This window comes from Scleropages formosus, chromosome 15 (assembly GCF_900964775.1).
Source record: "Scleropages formosus chromosome 15, fSclFor1.1, whole genome shotgun sequence".
Taxonomy (NCBI): Eukaryota; Metazoa; Chordata; class Actinopteri; order Osteoglossiformes; family Osteoglossidae; genus Scleropages; species Scleropages formosus.
The window spans coordinates 11490091-11509563 of record NC_041820.1 but is presented as its reverse complement, the minus strand read 5'-3'; the positions used below and the strand labels follow the sequence as shown (position 1 = coordinate 11509563).

The window sequence follows — 19473 nt, the reverse complement described above, 5'->3', positions numbered from 1 at the left end:
ACATGAACATTTTGTCAGTCCTGGTGGCCTGTTGATGCTCATTCTGACTTTGGAGTTTGCTACTCTGTGTATGTGCCTTGCATTGTCTTTTACGTGCAGCCGACATGGCTGCATCTTGTCGACATTTCCCACAAGCTGACTCAAGCCAAACCCCTCCAAGTTATGCGTGGCTCTTGTGTTCTCGTTCACGCTGTTCTTGGAGCCTGCTAAAGGCCCCTTCCCAGGCTGCCGAGGATGCGCACTTGCACATTCCGGCCCTCTAAAATCCGAAGGGTCTGCCAGGCTTTCACTGGCTGGCCACCTACTGTGCCGGTTAACAAGCCAGGTCCTGTTGCTTTGCCACCTGCGAAACTGCAAATCCCTCTCTGCCATGTTAACTAAATGCTGGCTAGTGTCCAGAACGGCAGTGAACTGCAAAGCAAATCGCCACCCGTTTCAGTTTTATGTTCCTCCATCATCTATCAGTCATTGTTGCTGGCTTTCCTTGTCGCCCTTTGTATTTTGCTGACTTTTTATCCAAAACCAAGTTATGGTTTTTTCCATTGGTACAGCAGGAAATTTGGAGTTCTAGCAAGCATCTTGTTCAAGGACACAACCCCAGGTTCCTTGCTGGGACTTGGACCAGCAACTTTCTAGTGTTTTGTCTATATCCTTAAGCATTATGCGTCATGCTGCTCTTTGTCGAAGCTAGACTTCCCCTACGTCAAGGACTTAGTCCTGGCAGGCTGGCCTTCAATGGAGGAAGGTTTTCCAGCCCTCATTTAGTTTAACAAAGAAGACTAACATTAATTAAAGTAAAGAAATACTAAGTTAGCTCATTCGGGCGGTTACGGCAGTGAGGTAGAATGAAAAGCTGCAGATATGCCAGCCAGGGGCAAGATTGAGGACCCCCTGCCCTGCAGAAAGCCTGTGCTTTCAGCCACTCTGCTGCCATCTGCTCCTCCTGTCCCTGACCCGACAACAAAGAGCCACCCTTTTTTATCTCGCGCTCCCCGGTGACATGTCACGTGATACAATCCTTTATACCTAATTGGCTCCACGGCATTCGGCAGAGAAGAACAGCTATGGTGCAGGTGATGGACCCAGGCGCCTTGCGTGGGTCTGTTAAGGCGTGGCTATGGCAGCCCTCAGCCATCACGTTGAGTCATGGATAGCACCTTCCAAGAGGCAGGCAGTTTACTAAGGTGATAACAACAGGTGTATTTTTATCTCATACAGCTCAGACCAGAACACTTCCAGATTTCGCTGAACAATCCCTGAGGTCTTTTGGAAATGGTCTGAAGACCACAGAAACACACTTGTCCTTTTACATTACATAGTCGCCTTGCAGTTTGCTATTTGAATGATAAATATGATTACACATAAGCAGATAAAAACACAGTAGCTAGCCAAGACAGTAAAACTGACATTACAGGGCAAATTCACGCAAAACGTACAACAAGCTTATGAGGAGGCAGAATTGACTGAGTTAAAATAATTATTCCAAATGGAGACAAAATATAATAAGAACTATTTTTAAAAGAATTAAAGCAGACCTACTTTATGAAGCATGAGGATGACTATTTTTAGTATGGGCTTGCTGCCCAGGCCTGGAGGATTACGGTAGATGGGCAGTTTGCCCACGCTGGCAGGGCATAAGGCCCAACATCAGCTGGCTTTGCTGGCCTTTGGCCTACTAAGGTATTCTGTGAGTACAGGAAGTGTCAACCAGTTCAACACAGTGAAAGTGACTCCATCCATTGTGGAGAAATTTCGTGAGTCTCACCAAGATGAGTGGAACATGCCAGTTTCCATCACTGTATTGTCATGATGGAAGGCTTTCCTCTCTTTATTTGCAGTATTAAATATCCTCGGAGACTGTCATCGTTCCCGTCATTCCAACGCTACATCTCATTGACAACCAAAGGCGACTGGTTTATTTTATTTTGGCAACATGACTAGACCATGTGTTTGCTGAGTAGGATTAAACCTTTGTCTCACAACATGTCTGCTGAAATAATCTGGCTCATTGTGTGTATCTTCGGTGAAACCTGTTCCAGAAGTATTTTGTTAAATTCTTCACAGTATGCATTTTGCTCCCATGTGAAGTGGTTTCTGCAAGGACAGCGCTCATGCTCTTGTGAACCGACATCTAGACAAACGCTTGTTTTTATACACACGCATTGTAGCTTATCGCTAATGAGCCCTGATGTGACCACTTTGATCTGCTCTTCACTGGGAGAGGGGGCAAGATCATGAGCAGGTGGAGAGGTGGAGGATCAGGGCGTGGGGGAGAAGGAGTGGCGGTGGAGTTGGGTCATTATCTGAACTGAGACATACCGAGGACGTGGAGCATGGTCTTTCATTAGCAGTCTAGCAGTGTGGCGAGAAAAAGCCGAGATGAACGGTAAAGACGAATGGTAAATTGTTATGAAACTGAGGAACTGAGACCTTCAAATATTTGGCTGATGCGTGTAAGAATATGGGTCTTCAGTGTGAACAAAATCTGGAAGGGCAGCAGGTAGCACAGTGCCTAAATCTCCATTGAGTGTTTATTGATTGAAGAGACATTTTACCAAGTTGTTCTGGTTTTGGGTTTTTGAGGTAAAAGGGTATTCCCCTCTCTGTTTCTAGTGGGCTACATTCAAGGAATGAAAGAGGTCACCACCACAGTGTTGTGTGAAATCCCTTTTATCGTCAGGATTTTAATCTCTGCTGCTGTTCAGCCCTAGTGGTCCATGATGGAGCCCCCCCAGCGCCCCTAATCACATCGGATGATGAGAACACACAACGGTGGGGGAAGGGTAGATTGGATGAAGGGGTGTGCTTTCAACCAGATGCCGTGCCCAACGGAGGGGAACTGATGAGTAATTTAGTATATTTCACTGGGGCAAGCCGGCAGGTCTCGCTGACCTCTATTTTCCGGAAGACATAGGATTCATTTCCTCGAAGGCGACTGCTATGCACTGGGACCTCATTTCCAGTTCAGATCCAGCAACAGTACATATATTCCTAGACATATTATCTTTTATTTTATCTCTTAGGATTTTCAGTAGGTAAATGTCTCCTTAATTCACACATCAATGTTACAGTTTTCAGTTGCATGGACATATTGAAATGGTATGATTTAGCTTCTTGTGTTTCGTGTTGCACGTGTATGTGAGAGGGCACAATATGGTCACCATCTACTGCTCACAGATGGTTGTCATCAAAGGTGCAGCTCACGTGACCTGGGAGACATTTCTTCGTTCCATTCGAATGACAGTATAAACTGTGAAGCTCATGGCTTCCTGTCCCTGATCCTGTTTTCCCATATGCAGAGTGTGTTCATAAACGGTCTTTTTATAACGTGCTCTTAGTTTGCTTTATTATGTTTTATCATTTCAACAGAAAGGTGTGTCTTTAGCATGAGAACTCTGAAGTGAGAGGAGACCATTTAGCCACATTAGTGATTTAAATCAGTGCTGTTAAAACCACGGCATATCAGAGCTCTAAATGATGCATGAAGGAAATTCAAATTAAAGAATACTTTGTTGAAGAAATGAATTTAGTGTTAAGGCTAACCCTTATCTCACTCCAACCTACCATTTCATGTGAAGCAATAAAAGTAATTTAAAATAAAATAAATGAGGGCTTCGTATCTGGGAATATTTCAAAAAAGACCTGGGCCATCGGTGCAGAAATTTTGTGCAAAATTCCACTCCAGCAGAATGGCCATCCATCCAAATTAACATGCTGATCATAGATGTGTTACTTCTGAGTCGGAACAACACAAAGCGGTTTGAGCTAACGACAATTTGTGTCAAAACAGTGTCATCTGAACGCAACGTTCACTCTCTCTCTCAGCGGAAGCCGAAGCGACGAGACCCTCCATTTTGTAGCGCATATCCATGTCTTAATTCCCTGTGGGGTACAAGCATGTCTACAGTAAGCACTCTTCAGCCTCCTCTTAGAGCCGCTCACCTACAGCTTCTACTCCGGCTTTGCTTATTGATGAGCTGTTTGCTAGCTGTGTTTCACGTACTGTCCAACAGCTTTACCGCGAAGAGATGGCGCAGTATTGTGCCACCGACGAGACGCTATCGCACCTGTATTTCCTGGCGAAGGATGCAGGTGAACGATGAATGTTGCACTGTAAATAATTTGCAAGTGTTTGACTTATTTCCTAGAAAAAGAAAACTGGATTATTTCACCTACAGTCCATGCTCACTCCTTTGTTCTCCAGCCACATATTTCAGAATGTTAGAGGTGGATTATAATTTTTTCATCTGATTTTTGATGCTTTCCGAATTAATTGATTAGAATGTGAAGAGCATAATTCAGCAGATGTAAACGTGTAAACGTTTTAAATGAGTTTTTTTTCTGTTATGTAATTCTTTTAAAATAGAAAAATACCATTTTATTCACAAAAAAACAAACATCTTTAACTTGCAAAAGGTCTTTGAAAGCTTTGATAATGCTGGCACTGTATCAGTGACATCCATCACGAACGATCCCTGTCAAATATCTGGAGAATAGTCCATAGATGCCAGATGGTGCATAAATTGCTTTTACCTGAGCTCTTCATTACACCATTAAATTATTGAGAGTTTCATTGGGTGGTAGACAGAGACATATTGAGCCCGCCGGACTGTAATCCTTGATGCCTGGAGTTTTGCCCTTCTGGTCTTTTTGTCCGAACGGCCCATGTTCTGCATTTTTCCATAACAATTGTCATATTTTAATGATGTTTTGGCTGTGGGATCATCAGCTGTCCGTCAAACCACTAAGCTTCAGAGTTATGTTTGTTGAAGTGTTTATAAAATGGAAAAAAGGCTAAGAACTTCTAGGTTAGGTATTTACATTTTTACAACTGAATGTGTGTCCAGTAAGAGTCATTTAAAGTGTGTGATGGTAGTTGCTCATCTGAGATTTCAACACAGGGCCTTTTCAATCGGAGCTCCAGTTCATTGGCTTGCGTTGCTGTTGTCAAAATCTGTTATGCACACGGAACTGGAACAGAAACGGTGCACCCAGGGAACGTCCCTTTTTGACGCTGCATGGAGGCAGCAGCTTGCAAGCAATAAAATGCTCTGTGATTGTCCATTTGTGGTTTTGCATTTTAAACACTGGTATTTGCATACAAATATTTTGTATTTAATTGTACTGTCTATGAAAAAAATGCTTACGTGAAATACACTGTAAAAAGAAAGTAGCTTTGCAATAAGTTTCTATATGTACGTGCAGTTAGCGCTGTACATGTACAAACACACTATTTGAAACCCTGTATTCTTTGTAAAAGAAAATAAGGATTTAATACAGTGCGAGAATTGCAAATTGATTTTTATATTTCCTATTGTATGCCCTTCTACTGGAAACTCACTTGTAAAAGGGGCCACTTTAATTAGACTCTGGCATTGTGAACATTACAGGGCAATTTTATTACAAGTGACATTTCATTTAAACTAATCTAAATCAAAGCACCGAGCCATGAGCTTACTGGAGACTAGAATTTAGTGTTTATTGAATAGAGACTCTGACAGTTTGTATCCCTTGTCCTTCTCCTGCCTTTCTTCTTTTACCCTTTCTCGCTCTAGCTTTCTGCCTCTGCCCCTGTCTCTGTCCCTTTCTCTTGAAAATAGGATGGTGAAATGCAGTACAGTTAGGCTTAACAAGACTATAAACAAATCTGACTTTTCTTTTTAATGTTGAGTGAATTCTAGGCCTGTGGGCCCATTCAGTGTCTGAGTTTTATGGAACTCAGGGATGTGCATACAGAATATATATTAGAGATGGCCATGAACGGTAAACAACTTGTGACAACACTAAATAGATAAGCAGTACTCCATGATGAATTATTTCTTCTCTTTGAAAACCCTCACCAGTTTTCCAGGATAAGTGACCTGTACTGCAGGTTAAATACTGTGAGAGACAATAGACCTAAGAGGAAAACTGTGATTTTTTTCTTTGTTTTTAGTTTTGAAATTTAGAAATAATGTTGCCTTAAACTGCTGACTCCTAGGAGATAACATCAATGGTCATTCTAATCAGACAAATGCATAGTGTGATAGTGCAGACAGAATATGTTATTGGCCACGAAATAGAAAAGGTGCTTTGTAAGTTGCCCATGAGGACAGAATCTGACCAACCAGGGAAATTAAAATGTACTCTAATGATGACTAGGAAGATTCAAAGCTTGAGTTTGGCAGAAAATGAAAATGTAAAGGCATCTAGATCAAAACAGATAAAGCATAAAATCAGTAGCCACCAAGGTGGAAATTTGTGTGGCTACGAGCAGAAGTCTAAGAGGGTCCCAAGGTGAAAGACTGTAGATATCGAAAGACCCTGTTAGCAGTACCAGTACAATAACAACTTCAGTGACAATGGTATGGACTGTACAATTTCATGATGTTATATTGTGTTATTTCTTATTTTGTGGAAAGCCATTCAGGCAGAGCACATCTAAAATTTAGTTTTGCTGTTCACCTCAGAGAAAAATAGAACTGACTACCTCATTAAAGAAAGACAGGATGAACCAGAAGACGGAACTTTTATATGTGTGTGTGTGTTTGTGTGTGTTTGTCTGTGTGTGTGAGAGAGAAAAAGAGAGAGAGGGGTCTCTTTGCAAGTATGAGAGACAATAGTCCATATGGTAGAGGCTGGTTAAAAGGTGCAAGGCTTGGTCAGTGGCATGTGGGTTAAAGACACTGGTTTGTAATCAAGGATTTGGCAATTCACATCCCTGGAAGGACCCTGCTGTTATGTACCCTTGAGAAAATAATCAACATGGAATTTTTCCAGAAAAACATCAAGCTGTGTCAATTGTTAAAATTGTGAGCTGCAGATTGCTTTGGACAAAAATGTCTTTTGGCAATGACAGTAATGATAGTCTGTAGTATGGCTTTTCTGTTTTAAATAAAAAAAACGGTGGAAAAAATAAAACAGCAATTCTTTCAAACTCATGAGGGAAGTTACCTGTAAAATAACCTTGGAGTTTGACCTTTCTGCCTTATGCCCTTCATCAGATATAAACTACATGAGGACGGAGTCACATCTGCTTTCCCTCTGGAAAAGAGCAGATGTCAGGTAGAGAGCATATGGAAGCATCTCAAAAGAGGAGGCGGTAATAGTCTTGCATGGCTATGGCTGAGACAGCTGACCATCGGTGAGATCCACCATGCCCCAAATATTCATGAGCAGGTGCCCAGGGCATATTTGGTTCTGAATAGTTGACAGGAACAATCATGCTTCTGTGGGCTGTGACTGGCATATGCAAAGGTAACAGTTTCTGTGCTGTTGAGCTCATAGGTGTCTGCCTTTGCTGAAATTTTCAGTTGAAATAGTGTTTTCAGTGTTAAGTACAAAGGGTGCAGTATTCATTCTCCAGATTAAGTGATCTCTCACTGTCTTCATGCTTTGCTGTATTTCCATTGTCTGCTCTCTGAGATTTTCACAATTTGCCAGTTCCCTACCCTGTCCTGAGGACTTAGAAGATTACCCTAGGAGTCTGATGGGTAGCAGCAACTGATTGAGGCACCTTTATTGGACAGAGGGTATGGGGGATACGTCTCCTCTCTTGTGTAGATTATTCCTGACATTGCTTTCTTTTGGCTCACTCTCTGTAGATACAGGAAAGTGTGCGCTACATGGAGGGTATGACCTCCACCCACATTTTTTCCACAGGAATCACTGATGTGATTTGTATTTTAGAAGAACTCTTGAAAAGTATTTCAGTCACAGTCCTTTTAATGTGCTTTCATTTCACAGCACGTAGTTGTGCACATTGTTCAACTTCACAGTTTTTTTTTTTTTTTGCACAAGAAAAGCAACAGTTTTCAAAAAGAAAACAAGGTTGAATCTATACATTTACAAACACTGGGCACAAACAAACCAATAATGTGTTGCCTACAAACTGTACGACAACAAGGATTAGAATTCTGAACCAGCCCTTTGCCCAAGTACTTGGGCAGTTATCCAATTTTTCTTCGTCCGTGCGGATTATTGAGACCCTTCAAAAGGATAAGCTCTTCACTGGAAGAATGATACAACAGTACAGAGTGTCTAGCTGGTCAACTGCAGGAACAAAAAGGAATAAAGAAACGGAAGATTCAGCTCTTTGGAACCCTACATCCTTCCTTCTGTGCTGCTGCCACCAATCCTTGGTTCTTGACGATCTGTGCTAGTTAGTTCTTCTAATTTTTACTATATAATTGTTTGGTGAATTGTTAATTGAAAAATAAGTTAGTGCTTCAAGCCTTAGGACACATGTGAAGGACAGAACATTCTGGTGGCAGTCTAAATGTTGTCTCCAAGTGTCAACATCTTCTCAACAACGCTTCAGCCCAACAAATCACCACACCTGATGTTTACAGTGTGAGTCAAGTGCTAATTAAAATATAGCCTATAAAACATCTTTGTTTCCAAGACATAACTTAATATATTTTTACAGAGCATCCTTTCTGTCCAAGTTGTTCCAGATCCTTAACATGAGACCATGCAACCTTGCAAAATAAGATGAAACAAAGGGTTTATAAAAAAAGATGGTAGAAGGATGAAAAAGAAATTGTTGCACAATTTATGCTACGAAATGACAATGGAAAAAAAGAAGACAACCAGAAGAAGAAAAACAACCCCTTGAGTCAAATCAGAAAAAAGATTTCTTCCAGACCACAATGGAAGAAGTACATGTCAAACAGTTTCAAAAGCAAAAGAACAACTATTCCAACATTGGAAAAGAACAAGAAGTTCAATGACCCTCTGTCTCATGCAGTTAATACTATGCTTACTGCTGTAGATGTATATCAGTACTCTTGCAGTTAAGGATTAGTACAGATTTGATGACATAGTGAGTCCCTTTGGTGTGTTCCATATTGAGGGTGATCATGGGAATGTGGAGGTTCCCACCTGTAACACAAGCAAGGACTTGTAGCTATTGCATTTTCCTGTATTGTGTGTTTTCATTGTTCTGTTTTACCTGCTTCTTTTTTAGCCAAGTGGACATGCATGGGTATGAAACCACTTGAGTAATCTCAACATCTTGACTGTCAGTGGCTAAAGGTGGCAAAAGATATCAAGAGAAAACCATCATACATACAGGAGCATACATTGCAGTGGGGTATTAGTGTCAGGGTGTGACCTCTTTTATAATGCCAAATCGAGCCTCTTTCTCTCTGATGTTCGAATTCTGTTTTCTCCCCGCTCCACACATGGATCACTGAACGAGCCCCGGCTCCACATTTCTGTGCCACTTCTGCTTGTTTACATCAAAGTACTTGGCTGTTTTCAAAACTGAGATGTTTGAGATCTGAACCGATTTAACGATCACTTCTTGGAGTTACTAAATTCTGTGCAAAGCTCTCCACAATCACAACCAAAACTATTAATGGGGTAGTAAACCCACGGCTGGCCACAATGGGAGTGTGTCTGATTACAAACACACTTTTGTCATTGGCAGACTATAAGCATGGGCCTAAATGGTCCTGTGGCAGATGCTGTGTTCTTAATCTAGGACACTTATTTATCAGTCATGTTAATCCTACTGTCCGGTTGCTCAAATGTCCATCATCTCTCATTCTTCAATGGCAGTCCCTAAATTGTTTCCCAAACTCTCCCGTCCCTGTTCTCCAAATTGCATTTAAGTTTTTTTTTTCCCCCAATTTTTTGTGTTGTCCAGCAGCTTTAGCCTGCTTATTATAGTGCCTACAATAGAACTCAAAATTATACAACAAACACAAAGAACACAAAGAACTGCAAACAACTGCAAATCCATTAATACAACTGTGGACATGGATATTTCCATTTTATCTATGCGTCTGGAAATCAAAAGAAGGAATAAAACTTCTTTAGTTTTCCTGTAATCACCCTAGAGTAGCATTCCATCCCCCATCCAATCCTCCAGCATCAACAAACATCTTCCCCCACCACCAGCCCCAATCACTGTCCCATTTCTTCTGCTTCTGCAGAAGTGTTTAATAATGCAAACAGCTTGAAATGTGTTTAAGAAGGTATCCATTCAATAGTGAAAGCGATATTGTTGACTTATGCTGTTATATTTTTGATTAATATTACTTCTGTGAGGTAATCTGTTGAGCCAGCAGATTACTATTTTGTTTTCATCATCATACATCACAGGCAAATGATTTTCTCCTTACATTTTCAGCATTCTCCAGGTCTGGTTATCAAGAGATTAACAATTAAGATATGGATGGCTTCAGTGTCGTTTCTCTTCTTGGTCCAGTTTTCCCAGTAGCACCCACCTTTCCCAGTCGGAGGCAGGCTCCCATTTACACATCCCAGGGCCATGGCGGACGACACGGACATGCGCAACGAGCTGGCGGACATGCAGCAGCGTGCCGATCAGCTGGCTGATGAGGTGAGTTCAGCTGTGGTATGCGGCTTGAAGCATGGTTTCGAACCAGTTAGTGACTCCTAGATAAAAGCAACTACATTACATGTCAATTATGTTGCCTTGCCAATGCTTTCATGCAAAGCAACTTTTAAAGTGACCAATTTGAACAGTTTTATGTTTTGCAAGTGTAACATTGGTTAACTACCATGCTCAGTAGTACTACAGGTAAGCCTCTCACAGGATTTAAAGCAGCAGCTTATCCCTCAGGATTGAATCTATCAGGCCAAATACCTCTGTGGTAAATAGTCTGTCTTTAAATTAAATTAGTTTCTTCCATGTAGAAATGTCCTTCGACAGATGCTATAATTCTTTTAATAGGGCAGTCAGCCTGATACTAAATGGGTACCAGTTTACATACTGGTTCAAGTGTTTACACCCTTGAGCATTGGACTCAGTATGTATTGTATCAGTAACAATATGTACTGTATCAGTGTTTACAAGGCTGAAGTGTAAAATGGTGAGTTGTATAATTCAATTAATTTATTTTTACAGAGCGCTCTTCTCATGCAGTGACACAGTGCTTAAACACAGGCATAAGGCAAAGGACAAATACATCAGACAACGTACTTACCATAACTTGATTTCCGATACAGCAATAACTGTGCTCTTTTCCCACTTGTATGACCAGTATGACACTGTCACGTCCACACCCGCACCGCAACCAATAACACCTGATGACAATCAGAGCATTCAGCTTTAAAAGACCCTCCTCAGCCCCTTTGCACTTGCGGAATCTCTTTGAGACAACCGTACCCCTTTGCGCCCGTGTCCTGTTCATCCCCGGTTCCTGTTCTTCATTCCTTGGCTTCTGATCATTCGCCTTGTCCCCTGACTTCGTCCACAGATCTTCGCTCTCACTCTGACCGCAACTCAATCGACTCTTCGCCTGTCCCCAACAACGAGAGCTCGCATGATCCCTCAGTTCCAGATAAACGATCCTGCACTTGGGTCCAGCCTTCCCGACATCCTCTGTTCCGCGTGACAGACACATAGTAATGGCTGGGATATGTATCAAACACCAGTATATTTGCTTTCTATGAATACATAATTTTACTGAAAAATAACTTGAGCGCTATGCAATGGCTGATTTTCTGACTGTCACTGTGTGTAAATATTAAAATGCACAAGAAGGTGAACCAGAGTGTTATAGGAGAAATACAACCTCGTAGTCCTACTGACTAAACTACATCCCCAGAACATTTTCAATTATATACCTGTAGATTGACAAAGGGCCTTAATACTAAAACCACTGTAGTTTCACAAACATTGTTGCTTAGTATTAAAATTAGCAAATGAGATTCAATGGTATAAACATTAATAAAAAGCTAATTACTGATTTATGATGGCTAACGTAAAATGAAATAACTTAATAACAATGTATATGGTACATCAAATATTTATGAATTTGAGAACACATGTAGGGTAATTTGTGATGGCAACACCCCAGTATGACCTGGCCATTCAAAGAAGCAAGAAAGACTTGCAGCCAGGGACACACACTATCATAACATCTATTTACATTGCTTAAAAATAGCATCACACCATATACCACACTGCAGACAAGGACAACTGGTATTTCAAATCTCTAATGACTGTTCCAGCATGACTCCACATAGATCAAATCATGACACTTAATCCAAAAGAAGATTTTTTAAAAACTGTTTTCACACCTACATCCTCCTCCCTATGTGAGTAGCAAAGCATCTGCACTTATACCTCTGGCTGTCAATGGTAACCAATCAGCCGGCATGCCAAAGTTGCAGCAGGTCCATGCACCGCAGGGAGCCACAAATCAAACACCACATCCCCCAAGCAACCACAAATCAGAGGCCTAACCATACAGGGAACTACAAATCGGAGGTCACAATGAGGTCATGGCAGGATCAACTATGAAGTGGGCTCATTTGCATGTTTTTAATGGGCTCGTCATTCAAAAGAAAATTTGCTTGTCTAAAACAGATGAATGAGAAAAAAAATGGAAGAAACACGTCAATCAGATTAAAACTGACCCACTTAATGCTTTAAAGCTTGTTTAATATTATGAGTATGTAAAACTGTTAATCATGCCCTTAAAAATGTACAGCATGTTGGAAAACATTCTTTGGCACCCACACATACAAATACAGTTTTTCTGTAAAATGTTCCCTGAGTGATATGAAAATATGTCGAAAATATGCACACACTTTGGCAGGCTACTCAAGGTGTCCGGTGTAACTCCATAACGTACACATCGTCAAAGAGACATTATCTTCTTGGGGCTCTGTGTGTTCTCTGTGTCTAGCTTCCTTCTCACTTAATGCCAGGCTGTCAGAAAATGAGCTTCACATTAACCCAGACAGTATTATCTTCTTCCCAAATTCAAGACTAAACTCAGCTGTAAAAGAGTAGATTCCCATCCATTTATTAATCGCAATCTTCCCATCTAGGTAAACAGTATGTAAATAAAAACAGACACTTGGATGTTGGGACTCAGGTTACATCTAAGCAATAGTAAGATGGTGTGCAGATCTTGGTACAGATAATGTGTTGGTGATGGTACATCATGCTGATGTAAGTATTAGTGTTTGAACTGTCCATCAGAGTCAATGGCAACAGGCGTTAAAAGCTGCTCCTGTCGAACGGAGTCTGAAGTTCAGGGAATAACCAGACTGGTCCCCAGAGAAATACCAGCACAGGGAATGGCATGATCCTTAGTCATCCTTGCACCTCTGTGTTGTCTAATTTAGATTTTTTAGTAACCTTGCCTTTTACCTTAAATAAAGGCATACAGTCATTGGCCCATTCATGTGTTCTGTCTTATAAGGATTTTCCATCGTAGTTTTTCACTCTAAATTGAGCATTTCATTTCATGTCATTTGAAATAGACAGGGAAGATTCCAAATTTTACAGTGCCGGATGATATACTTTGCCCAAATGGACTTATAAAAAATTCATGAAGGGATAATGCCATACAGCTGAGCTCTCTGGGAGGTTGCAGGGAGCGGTAAATCTGGCACAGTGGACCCTGGGCAGACAGGAGAAATATGACTGGGAGGCTACAGAGCTTTGGCATTACAACACCTCCTGAAAATGCAGCAATACACAGCAAACCCTTGCTTGTGTATGTACTGCATGCAGATAACCTAAAGAAAATGTTGCAGCAAATCACACACAAACACAAACTCAAAACACACATTCACAGTGGGCGGAGCATGTTGATTTGATCAAGAAAGAAATTTGTGATTAAAAGCCTAAGGTAAAATATAGGTGCATATTTTGGAAGCATTTATTTATCCATCCATTTTTACAAAAGGTGCATAAACAGTTTCCTGTTCATGAAAGATGCCTTATCATAAGCTGGCATTCTTTAATTCAATTTGCTGTAACATGGACAATAAAAAAGCCACAATTAAATATTCAGCGTACCGCTTAATTTCAAATTTTTGCATTATGTATTAATGCGTAAGGTCTTGTAAGAGGGGAGCTACTAGTGTGTTGTATTTCGATTCTAGCAGTCAGAATGTCAGGGTTAACATGGGGACTCTGTAAATTGGACGGGAACTTGGGTGAATTTTGTTTTTTAAGGATGTGGTAAATTGTGGGGAACAAAACTGGTAGCTGCGGGCAAATAGCAACAGCTGGTGAAGTCATTGCTGGGGTAAATAGTTCTTGGAACGTAAACAACCATAGTGGGGCATGAGTGGTGTTACAGGGAAAACTTCTTTAATATCTCTCCGTTTCTTCTCTTTTTCAGTCACTTGAGAGCACTCGTCGCATGCTGCAACTAGTTGAAGAGGTATGGAAAACACAACATTCAAGCCTGTATTCATTCTTTTTTTGCCAGCTCACTTTTTTCCACTGCATATGAAATCTTTATATAAAAGTGTGTACAATTCTCAGCATGGTTTCTGTAAATTACTAAAATTGCGTTCAAGTAGGTGTTTGTAAATGAAGAGCTATTTGAATTCTCTTGAAGAAATGGATATATGCATAATTATTGTCGTAGCAAGATCAAGGTTACTATGTTGGTCTCTGTTACAGAACATCTTTATTCATTACTATGTATAGAATTTGGAAAGTTAAATTTGCAAATGTTTTATTCATGAGATAATACTCCAACTGTGATGCCCTGGCCCACTTGTCTGCTAAGTGTATTATGTTTTACCCCTTCTTAAAGCCATGGGCATGAGTGTGAAAATTAATTTATCCTGTAGAGAAGCCTATGCAAAGTGCTTGATGTAATCATTAAGGAGTGACATGGGGCTATAGTGTCAAACAATATTGTTCACAGCTCTCTTTCAACTGGTCATGTACTGTTGAGTGCAGTTAGCTTTTAACATTTCTGCAGAATTTAAATGGAAGCGAGAAACAACTACCGATTGCCAGTTTTGAAGCTTTCAGATTAAGTCCCGCATGGCAGCATATAAATTTTTCTTTGTAAACATAATGAGGTGCCTCCTTCAAAATTATAGGATGTCTTGATGTAAGACAGACTTCTTTAAAACAGGCACCTCATTAAAGTCTCTTTATAAAAGCGAGCTGTAGACCGCGCGCTCTTAAAATTTAGATGACAATTACGTGCTTTTAAATTTACCTATGAATCATACGTTCACTATAGCAATTCTTAGGGTTGCAGAGTAATATTTAAATAGGAAAAAAAGAAATAGCCGTATGATGCAGAGACATTGATCGTTTCTCTCATCTTCCATTTTGGCCGTTTTATCGGCGACATGGACAGTGTTATATTATATTGTATTCTCTGGCAGTTCTTCTAGTACCCAAGAGACTGAAAGCTAGAGTCTCCCCAAGGTCAGCGAGTTGACTTTGGGGCTGTGTTTGTTTGTGCCGATCGGCTGGCCACAGATGGAGATGGCCCAGCCAGCTTTCGGTTTGATGCGGGTAACAGTATCTTTAGAGTGCTCCCTCAGGGAGTTCACAGAACTGGACTCCAGCCAGTGACAGCGTTGGACTTTCCCTGGGGAGCCTGCCAACCAAAGCTGCAACATTTTAGTGCTTAAAAGCAGTCTTGGCCCCAGGTTGAGGCAGTGTATAGCAAATATTCTGCACATTACAGTTTTACTGGAAATGACAGGTTCATTTTCTCAGGAGATGGTTTAAAACATTGTGCCCTTGGATTGTTCAAGTTCAACGTTAAAATGTCCCACATTAAATCACTGCTTGCAATTCACATTTATGTGCAAGCGGTTTGATTTCAGAAGACACCATTGATTTGTGAGGGGCCCATATCAGACATGAAAGGGATTTACGGGCAAAGAGAATATTGCCACAGCGACAGGATGGCCCAATTCTGACAAGAGGCGAGGCACAGCTTTTCAAGGTCATATTGATCAAGGATTAACTCTCGTATCACAGAGTACACTTATGTGCTTAGTTTACCTTGATCAGTCTAGATAGTTTGGCACCAGCAAAAGAATTGTGAAAATGGCTGCGTTAAATAGACACATAAACATTTCAAAACTGGGAGAAAATATGACATAACTACAGTGATGTTCATGCAGAGTGTATTGAGAAATGTTGTCATGTTTAATGAATTTGTATGAAATTCACTGATCACTGATTTGCTAAGCCTGGAGTGGGAGTTAAAGGGCATTTGAGTTTTAAAATGATTATTGAACGAGTGTCTCATAAATGGAGTACATTTGGCTGTACTAAGATGGCATGTATGTGCAATTTCTCTTTTAGGAAAAGAAATCTATGTTTATTGTTGAAGTAGACAATGTCATTTGTCCTATTTAGCACCTGAGTCATAAGGCTTGTGACATGTTTTTAAAAGTCTTTTTTGGAGCCTCAAGGTCAGAGGACACTGATGGTGTCATCTGTGCTCGGCGATAAAATCAATAACGCTTTTGCTTGAGCGCAGTCTTGCTGTCAGTGACCTCCATGGTGGGCGTTTGTGAGGATGGGTGAGAAGGGCAGAAGGCTGAGTCTATAACCTGCATTGTCACTTTCCAACACACCTGAAGGCAAAGCAGAGCGTGCAGTGTATCTTACAGACAGCAATTAAAGCAAGTCTGTGTTTTTATAGCAATGGTGCAAACAAAATTCTTAGCCATATGCATGACTAATATCTGTTCCGGTGAAATGCTCGCAGTAAACCCCGGTGAGGTGGGTAGCATCCATGGCTACTCTGTGCTGGTGTGCAGGTGTGCAGAAGTACTGTGAAAAGAGAGGTTTGGGTTGTAAGGATAACCAGACAAGATTAGATTGGATGGCTGGTAGATTGAGGTGGTAGTATTAGGTATTGAGAAGGAAGTAGGCTCTGTTGGTTGGGTTAGTAGTTTGTGTGCAGCCCCCATAATTTTAGCACAAGGCTTTTAACATTTTACCCTGTGTATTATTGTATGTTGAATGCTGTGACAGCTTGAGAGATTGTCAGCCATTTGCCTCTTGTTCTTTCCAGACTACATCATTCGGCTTCGTTTTCATAAAACAGTAACCTTCTCTATGGAGGAATAACAGAATCACACGAAAATAATGGATCTGACAGGAGATGTACGACTAGTTCAATTATCATTGATTGTTGATATTCTGAAGGTGTCTTGTGTTGTTCAGTTTTTAATTTTGTAGTCAGAAACAACGATCAGTAATAGAGTTGTAGTGTGGTCATTGATCTGTTGTCTTTAACGTGAGCTTTTGCTGGGGAAAGAGCTAAAGAAGAAAAAAATTTGGGGAAAATCACAGCTTAACAGCAAAGCCTCTCTGAAAGGCACGGAAAAAAACAGAATTTTGAGAGTAATATTGTCGGTGAAAAATAAATAAGAGTTTTTCTTCTCCCATCACGTTCATAAAAATGCCCTTAGGAAGTTAACTCTCTTAGATCTGATGTAACACTATGCGTTTGGCTTTCCGGTTGACCAAATGCAAGGTATTCCCAGTGTGGTGATTTTTTTATCACATACAAATTCTGACGTCCGTGCCATACCGCGTCACCATTTAGGGGAGGTGCACTCTCTGATGCTCAAACAGCCACCGCATCATAAATGTCAAACCGCCGACGCCGTGCTTTGATGTTGGACATAAGAGTTATCTCGACGGCACAGAGGCGGCCTGCATGTCACGTTCCTACCAGCCACACGCAGCAAGTTACACGCTTGCCACTGAACAGTGGCATGGCATCGTGCTGTTCGCAGCATGCTTTTCTCAAGGCGTTATTACTGACTCGGGAGGAGTCGGTGATCACCGCAAGGATCTAAGGGGGCTCTCCACAGGGGGTCATCACCATCAGACCTTCAGGGCAATTGAGCACTATTGTCTGCATGTGCTGTGTAACACTGAATCATACATTATTCTCCATTCCAAAACTAATACTGTAGGCGATGATTACGGCTGCATGGTGGATTGATTTGACTAATTCCTTTTTTTGGAGGGAGGAAGTGGTCAAATGGTTTTCATCCCTTAGTTATGGTTCACATTACTTCTTCAAAGGTCAAGTAATAGTTTCATTATAAGCTGTTGTTTAGAAGAGAGCTTTTTCCTTTGCCTTAGGGAGCATTTGGATGGGAGCTAGTCTTGCGTATTGTCAAAGGGAAATAGAGGATGTGTTGTGTTGTGCGGTGCATTCTTTGTGTCTGAAGTATCTTAAGGTCATCAGGCAACTGAGCTGTTTGCAACTGACTATTAGGCCATCTTTGTACCCTCAGGCCTTGCACAAGTCCGTGCGCACATCCATATTATAAAAAGAAATACACTAAAATGCTGTATTTAAAGATCTTTTAAATATACTCCCATGTTTAGGCTTCATACATTTCATTCAGTTCTCTTTGCTAAACTGAAAAGAATGTAAGTGCCCTGCACCTCTTGTACTGTATTGAAATATTGTGTGTGTGCTGTATACAGATCTACAGCTGGCGACATTGCGGTGTGTTATTGTGCTTGTCCCTTGATACAGCAATAAAGACAAAACAAGCATACATACCAATTAAATTTATTCACTAAGGACGCAATAATAACCATGATTCTGACAAAAAAGAAAAAATTACTTACTTCACAAAACTGCGATGATCATAAAACTTAACAATTCATGGTTACAGTACCATGGTGATATGGTACCAGACTTATTAGGTGCTGTTCCAGACTGGTGTGATTCTGGTTGTTATTCACACATACCGTATGGCACACTTTAATATTCAGTGTTATTGCCATTCCTTGTCCTATTTCTGTCAGCCTGCTTCCTGTGGGTGAAACTCGGAGGCTATGAGCAAAAGCTTAAATGCTTTCTCACAGTCCAGCTAAAACAGTAGCAGAGGAGGTGTTGGTATAGAACCACGGCCAGTCACCAGCTATTGTGAACAGACAAAGGGACTGTAAAGTCCAGGTCTCTTGGAAAAAAACTGCACAGACAGTATTTGTGGAGAGGAGAATGTGGTGGTGCAGCGGCTTTGGCCTGTGCCTGCTCTCTGGTGGGTCTGGGGTTCAAGTCCTACTTGTGGTGCCTTGTGATGGACTGGCGTTCCATCCTGAGTGTGTGCCCCCCCCCCCCCCCCCCCTCCAGCTTCATGCCCTGTGTTGCCGGGTTAAGCTCCGGTTCACTGCGACCTGCTTGGGACAAGCGGTTTCAGACAATGTGTATTTGTGGAGATGCATTCTCAGCTATACATTCAGTTCTGGTCACAAATTCATCTAAATATTTCCTATATTTGCAACAGTACTTTTCATTACCATTATTAAGCAGCAGTAAGTTAACCACCCACTATATTGATTTTGGTTCACAAGTGACTCAAACATGCTGAAGAATACTGGTTGAGGTACAGTGGAAGACTCATTTCTTCCAGGGAGTAGCTTTTTTTAGCTAATTTTTTTTTTTTTACTAGTTTTAATTTGACTTCTCTCTTGCTCCTTGGACACTTGGTGGTTTGCTTCTTTACTGGTCTTCATTCTCTGTGCATTTACTTTCTTTTCCCCTTTTTTCTCTCTGTAATTCTATTAGAGTAAAGATGCAGGCATCAAAACGCTGGTTATGCTGGATGAGCAAGGAGGTAAGCTCAGAGGAAAGTTTTGCCTTTGTTAGTGTTTTTAAGCATTCTTATTAAACCCCTGTAGCAGCAGTAAAATATAACTGAGTAAAAGCAATTCTGTTAGATATGAGTATAATATAACTAGTTTGAAAT

At 40.9% G+C, this 19473-nt stretch overlaps 1 protein-coding gene across 1 annotated transcript in view; it reads left to right on the top strand.

Moving 5' to 3' along the window:
• Positions 1-19473, top strand: part of snap25b (synaptosome associated protein 25b) — a 39694-nt gene that overhangs the window by 8247 nt on the left and 11974 nt on the right. The window contains exons 2-4 of the mRNA XM_029258381.1: positions 10196-10330; positions 14100-14141; positions 19293-19341. Coding sequence (XP_029114214.1) covers positions 10259-10330; positions 14100-14141; positions 19293-19341 — 163 coding nt within the window. The 5' untranslated portion in view covers positions 10196-10258. The remainder of the gene's footprint in view (positions 1-10195; positions 10331-14099; positions 14142-19292; positions 19342-19473) is intronic.